This window comes from Geospiza fortis, unplaced genomic scaffold (assembly GCF_000277835.1).
Source record: "Geospiza fortis unplaced genomic scaffold, GeoFor_1.0 scaffold173, whole genome shotgun sequence".
Lineage (NCBI taxonomy): Eukaryota > Metazoa > Chordata > Aves > Passeriformes > Thraupidae > Geospiza > Geospiza fortis.
The window spans coordinates 3,699,459-3,706,738 of NW_005054334.1; the positions used below are offsets into that span (position 1 = coordinate 3,699,459).

The 7,280-nt window shown below is 46.6% G+C and overlaps 2 protein-coding genes across 2 annotated transcripts in view; both read left to right on the top strand.

Moving 5' to 3' along the window:
• The window catches only part of SYNGR1 (synaptogyrin 1), a gene marked incomplete at its 5' end in the record, with an annotated part of 8,132 nt that extends 6,088 nt beyond the window's left edge, over positions 1–2,044 (top strand). Inside the window, one exon of the mRNA XM_031057757.1 lies at positions 1–2,044. This exon is cut by the window's left edge and continues 2,319 nt beyond it.
• Positions 2,045–3,560: 1,516 nt separating this feature from the next.
• The window catches only part of TAB1 (TGF-beta activated kinase 1 (MAP3K7) binding protein 1), a 12,657-nt gene continuing 8,937 nt past the window's right edge, over positions 3,561–7,280 (top strand). The window contains exon 1 of the mRNA XM_031057758.1: positions 3,561–3,635. Within this exon, the coding sequence (XP_030913618.1) occupies positions 3,561–3,635 (75 nt within the window). The remainder of the gene's footprint in view (positions 3,636–7,280) is intronic.

Here is a 7,280-nt window from a genome sequence, read left to right on the forward strand (position 1 = left end):
GTAGCCCGAGGAAGCAGCATGAATGACTGGCCACAGGCACACATCCCTTGCTCTGTGCCTAGGACTGAATGCAATACTGTAAATAAGAGGGGTGCTTTTTGGAAGGAAGCCCCTCGAGGTTAATTTTCTGTGGGTTCAGCCTAATATTTAGGCTTGGGACAGGTTTACTTTATTGAGAGAGGTTTGTTGTGACTGGATGTGGGGGGAGCACCCTCCTGTCTGTCTCCCACCAGGGAAGAAGAATTGAATGATGAGGTGGAGGAGGAGAGAGGTTAGTTGTACTCACCTAGATTCATCTGTGTCATCCTTCATGCTTTCCTTTGGGGTGTGGGGAGGGAACTGAGAGGAGGTGGAGGCTATAAGGAACCATCCCTCAGCACAAAAATATGTTGTACCTTTTGGGAGATCTCTCCTCTCTGAGTCACTAGGCACATAAGGAGAGATACAGGCAGTGTGTGGGGGATCTACCTGGGGCTCTGTTTTGGGGCGTGGTGCAGGAGCATCTTGCATGCCCCTTCTCCCATCAGAGTTACGTAGGTGGCTAAACACCATTTGGGGCTGACTAATGAGCAAGCTTTTCTTTATCCTCTTGGGCTTGCTTCCCTCATGTAACCAGCTGATGGCTCAGGTGGGCCTGAGGCAGGAATGAGCCTCCCCCTCAGAACCAGCACTTCAGTGGGACATGAGCCAAGTGACTTCATCTTGGGTGACTTCCCATCTCTCTGTTGTTCTCCTTGCTTTGTGTCATAAGAAAAGCATTGGTGTGACACTACAGCAATAGATACTCGGACAGCTTCTTGCTTTTGCTCATGGGAGAAGACATATTCTGCTTGGGTTCATGTGCTTTCAGCCTTTGCACTGGAGGGTTGGTGGTGGCAGACCTGGGAGTGGGACTCTGCTTGTTTGCATGTAGCCCTTTCAAATGCAGAATGCAATTTCCAGTGGCATTTGGCTGGTTCTGTAGCTGATGAGACATACAGACCTACCCAAAGGGCTGGTTATCTTATCTTAGGTGCTTCTGATAAGGTGCTGCCTATTTCTGGTGATCATAGGCGAGACCTGAGCAGCTGACTGGAACATGTCCCTTTTACATTCTAAGTGTGGGTGAGATCAGCCCTGCTCTAGAGATTAGGAGATCAGAGGGAAGGCTGTATAAGCAAAATGATAAGGCAGCTTTCTTCCCCCTCTGCCATTTGTTCCGATTACAGAGGATTACACATCCCTTGTTGGGAGCAATGGCCCCTTAATGTCTTCTTATTTTATGAAGCCCCCAAGTAAGGGACTGTTTTGTAGAAGCAGAGGCTGTGAAGGGCAAAGAGATGATGAAATGTTGCCCCAGTTTTGTCTGTGCATTCAGCCTCCTGATGTGTCCCCATCCCTGGATCACCCATGTCCCCACCACCCTGTTCATCACCTCATCACCCGCCCTTCCTCTCTGCGTTATTCCTGGCAGTTCCCACAGGGGAGGAGGTGTCTTTGTCCCTGTACCCTTGCAAGCACTTGGGAGGACTCAGGAAGGCAGCATTGCAGGGTAATTCCCACAGGAGTCTCAGCTCCCATCCCCAGAGCAGGTACAAGGTAAGGAACCCAGTGAGGCCACCTCATGCAGCAAGTTCAAACCATCCATCCAGACAACTCCCTGCTGCCTGTGTGGCATTTGTAACACCACCTGGGCTGCCCTGCCCCTTCCCCTGCCACATTACTGCCTGTGTATAGTATATATATTATATATATATATTTAAAGAGATGTATAATATAAAGCTATACATATATACGTATACCCGATGACTCATGGATGGCCTGCCGCATACAGGATCCTCTGAGTGGTCTTGTCTAAGCCCGAGTGTCCCTTCAGCCCTCCTCCTCCTCCTCCTCCTTCCCCTGCCCCCGTCCCTTCCAAAATTCAACTACAGCGAACCCCGCCACCTCGGCACCTGTGTTTACAATGTCCTATATATTTGTGGTTAACAAAGTGAAGGTGGTAACTACTGGTGTCTCAATAAAGTTATGACGTTCAAAATAACCATACTATATGGAAAAAAAATGGTCTGGATTTTCTTCTTTGGGGAGGGATTTAGCTTGGTTGGCTGCAAGAGCATTGGCTCCTGTGCTCCTGCATGGCCAACCTGGCAAGTTTAGTGACAATCAGTGGCGTGGATGGAGGAAAGAAACCTAAAGATCTGCCCTATGTTTTGGTGGAAGCTAATGGTTGTATGTTTTACTTGGCCTAAGTTTCAAATCACACACACCATCAAGTGTCTCTTGCCTAATCAGTTGGAAAACTTGAGAAACCTGACATGACATGTTAGAAGTGGACTCTCACTGTGAAAAGGATATGGCAATAGGAGGTGTGGATGGGGGGCTTACAGGAATATAGGATAGAAATCCATATGGAAATAAACACTTGTATTTCCACACCCAGGGAAGCAGAAGTGTTTAGTCCTTTGATGTGTCTTTATCTTTAGTCATCTATGTATGACCATTGCTCACACATAGCAATGGTGTACTGCAGGTGTTCAAAACATAATCAAATCCTGGGAAATGAGCTCTCAGGGCCATTGCCCACAGTGGGTGTCAGTGATTGGCAGCCCATCACTCTAAAGGATCTTGTTCCAACAGGCTTTGCAATAAAAATGAAATTCAAAATCCCATCCTGTGCTGATGCTTAGCTAAAGCTTCCCTCTCATCCCCTTTTAATGAGTCTGTCACCCGAGTACCTGAGTATCACATCTCCCAACCTTTGTAGGGTTTAAGGACAGTAAACAGAGGCACACGATGGTGAGCAGGCTCCAGCCAGTCCCCCAGACTGTCTCCCCTCTTGGGGCCACTACTGAGCACACACTGCAGCTGCACATCAGATGATGTGCAGAAGTGTTGGTGGACCGACCCATCTGTTTCATGATTAATCTTTGTTTGGACAAAGACCCTTCCTACAGTCACAGCTTTTGGGGTGGATGTTTTGTGGCAATACCAAGCCCACAGAAAGGCAAATATCTGTGTTGGCAACAGGTGGTGTTAAGAACTGGTGAGACAAGATGTTGCCAAAAGCAAGCATTTCAGATGAGTAGGACTCCAACATTACTAGTTTGTTTGTGTTTTCTAATAATTTGAAATCTCTTTAGTTTTGCTCTCTGGTATTTCACATGCTTATGAGTCATGTTTTGAAGCTTCTCCCTGCAGCCATGACATCTAGAAATAATTCTGTTATAAAGTTGTTTTCTTTTTTTTTTTTAAAGTTCACATAATCCCAGGGCTCAGAGAGATAAAACTCTGGTTAGTGCATCAAGGAGATCAATAAAATTATATGAAACAGCCCATTTCCCTCCCTCATAAATCCATCTGCCCTAAAACTGTACAAACTCTGTTTTGCAGAGGTATTTGACTCTCTCTTGGGGGGATCAGCACCCTCTCATCATTCCCCCTTTCTCTGGCAGTAGCTCTCCATAATGGCTCTCCAACTCTCACAGAGGGTGCTGGGGGAAGGAATCTGTTGTTTCCAGCTTTCCTTCCTTAACACTTGTTCTTTTTATTGCCTCATCTTATTTCTCTGCCCTTCCAGCATGCCTGGAAACAGTGGCCTGCGAAGAAACAAGGAGGATAAGGGCACCTGCACCTGTGGGAAGCATCAGGCTGAAGTTGGTAAAGGCAGATGAGGTGACCTCTGGTGGAGCTGTGTGAGGCCTCACAACACCAGCCCCCACCATCCCTTTCTGTATGCCGTGAGAGCAGAGCGAGTGTGGCAAGCTGGCTCTGTCAGAGAGACCCTTCCTTCTTTCCATGTCACCTCCTGCAAGCTTTGCCAAAAATCATGGCTTTCCTTTCCAGCCCCAGCCTCTGTTAGCATCAAAACAGAAAAAAAATCTCCCTAAACATATCTCACACATCATCAGTAGAGAGAAACGATGTAATGGCTTGTGCCAGCAATCTGGGAAATGCTTCCCAGTTCCTGAGTGGCTACAAGAGCACTGTGCAGGGGCTGCCCCCAGCTCCCTGCTCCCCATGGCACATTCCTCAGTCATGCTGTTCATCTTTCATCCAGCAGAGTAGTGACCATGTTTCTTCCGTTCCTGCAGAGAAAGCTTCCATAAAACCAGGAAGGCAGCAGTACAGTTTGGGACCAGGAATACTGTGTGTATAATCCCTAGCAGTGGGGACAGAGAAAATGGGAGACTAATTACAAAAAGTGAGAGAGAGGGAGGAATGAGAAATGTGGGAATTCAACATGAGAGGGGGAGCTGTATATCTGGTAACCACTGAATCATATAATTAATTTACTTGTGCATGGATGGTGAGGTTCAGTGATCAATATCCTGCATTTCTGAGGAGATCTTGGCTGCATGGGAATATGGCACAGCAATTTCTGAAAGGATTTGCAGAAAGTAAGAAGCATAAACAGAGGTTAAAATAAGTTTGATCAATACAGCCAACAGAAACTCTGTGCACTATTTCATCTTCCAAGTGCTGCATAAAGCTTTCAATGAGCAGACATTAATGGAGCAGCTCACCAGCTTCTGTAGCACTTTCCTTTGGAGGACTGAAATGCTGGACAAACATGCATTTAATGCTGCAAATGGCCTCATTTGCTAAATCCTACTATCCACTTTTTTTCCAGGTCAAGTAGTTAATTGACTGACTCAAGGTTAGGGCAGAAGCTCAATGACAGAACCACAGGAGTATCAAGGCAGAATCTGGCACAAGTATTTTCACCAAGAAAGAAATACTTGCACCAAGTCTGCATTCCAGCGCAAACTGGCAGAAAAAAAAAGATAAACCCAAATGACAAAGATTAGTGACTACAAGCTGAAGCCAGATATTTAAATTAGGAACAGGGCACATTTTGAACTGCAAGAGGTGACAAGCCATTGTACAAACAAGGAAAGTGGCAGATTTTCTATCTTGTATCTTTAGGAAAGTTGTTTTGCTCTCTCATTGACTTCACATTCTGCCTTATCGCACTCTCACACAGACTCTGCTCTTGTTAGTTTCAAAAGGACTCACTTATGGATAGAAGAAGACAGAAATGACTCCTGAATTCCCAGCCTTGCGATGCAATACGTGCTGACAGTCTCTAGGCACACCCAAAGCCTTGCTGATTTCAGTGTCGCTCTGAGCAAGGACAGAGTCTGACTGTGCTCATCAAGGTGCATGACTGCAACCTTCAGTGGCATTAAATAACCATAAGCTGCTGCTGCAATGCTGAAAAAGTGTCATCCTGTTTTAAAGCAAAGGCACTTGCCTGTAGCTTTTTAATGACACGGACAATGCTGTGCTATGCGTTTTTCTGCAGGACTGGGAATTCTTCTTTTGATACTGGCAAGAAAACAAATCTTTGTCAGTACTAAATCTGTCCATCCTACTTCTAATACATACTTCAGACCTATTCCTATAATTATTTATACCTATTCACAGCTTTACCCAGAGGAATACTCTGAATGACATCACTGAGACCAAGCTCATACAGAAGCCTAAACCTAAGGAAACTTGTTTGTAGACCCAGGTTCTAAGTCTTGCATTTTCTTCTATCTTTGCATAATAGAAGCTTTAAAAAAAGTAATTCTGCCCATGTACCTAATTCTGGTTGAATGTCTGTATATTTGTGAGCCTTGCATGAAGGAGAAGGATCTGTAATCTTTGTATATTTTGAAGAAAGAAATGTAACAAAACAATAGACAGAGGATTTACAGGAAAGGAAGCTGGAACCCTCTGGCAAAAAAAAAAAACCTGCAGCAAAATCCATCATTCCATAGAACGAGGTCAATTAACTGGCAATTATTTCTGAAGTGCATCTGAATCAAATATGTCTGCCACAAAGATGTCACTATGAGTGTATCAAGCCACTGCTGGAAGTCAAGACTATTTAACACTCCCACCCTCGCCACAACTGTGCTGCTGCCCATGACTGAAACTGCACGTCTCTCATGTTGGAGCCCCTGCAGCCACAATACACACAGGGAAACACACAGGGCTCTTCCTGAAGCCTTGCTGCCACAGCCTGACTGCTGGCCATCACACACATTAAGATATGCCATTCACGCTCCTGGAGGGCTCTTCTGCTGACTTATAATATTGAGAAAGCAGTAAGATTGAATCTTGTGTCTTCCTTCCTCCCCCAGCTGAGCTGATTCAATGGAAACAGCCTATGCCAATAAAGGACCTTAAATAAGAGCAAAAGCGGTGCTCTCTGATTTTGTCTGCATTGCTCAGGCAGGCACGCAAGTGATTTTACTGTTGTGCCTGACTGGAGACTAGTAAGAACTACTCTGAATTGCAGTGAGGATTGAGAACCACTTGTCATTTGTCCTAGACCTTCCTACTGCTTCCCTGAGGACATGGTCCAACTACATCCTTGTTATGGCCTGCAAAAGAGAGAGGGAAAGGGCAGGACATAGACTGCAAGCTGAGACACATGGACAGCATGCATGTGGTGCCTGTGGAACAGGGTGCAGCTGAGAGCTGGCACCTGGGCTCTCAGCTGAGAGTCTTCCCTGGAGGTTGCTTGGAACATGATGCACTACTAAAAAACTACTTCAACACCAGGCTACCTCAGGGCTCTCTGGCACTCAGGGTGACCCCATTTCATAGGATCCAGGATTCACAGTACCAACTGCACCTCAAGGACTCTGTTCTGTTTTGGGCCCTCACTTTAAAAAGCACATTGAGATGCTGGAGCAGGTCCAGTGAAAACACATCCTATGTGGAACAGCTAAGGGAGCTGGGTTTTTTTAGTCTAAGGAGGCTAAAAAGAGAGCTCATTGCTCTCTACAACATACGAAAGGAGGTTACAGTGAGGTCGGGGCTGGTCTCTTCTACTGTGCCTGCAGTGAGAGAACTAGAGGAAATGGCCTTAAGATGAGACAGGAGATGTTTTCCCCCACTGTTATGGTGGTCAAGCACTGGAATAAGCTGCCCACAGAGGTGATGGGGGTGTTCCCATCCCTGGGGGTATTCAAACAGCATCTGTATCTGGCACTGGGTGATGTGTCTTAGGGCTTACAGTGGCAGTGCTGGGTGGACAACTGGGCTGGACGATCTCACACGTCCCTTCCAATCCCATGATTATATGATCCTCACAACCCTGCCCCTCTTTCCTCCTCCTCCCCACACACACGCTGTCAGCGGCGGCCAACAGGTGCTTCTTTCTCGCACACCTGAAGGCCACAGGTAGGAAATGGAGACACCTGCGCTCCGCCCAGAGCAGAAGGAAGGTGTAAGGCCAGGCACCCTTCCAGGCGTTCCGGTTCCGTGGCTCTGGCCCGGGCCCTGCCCGGCGCCGCCCGGCG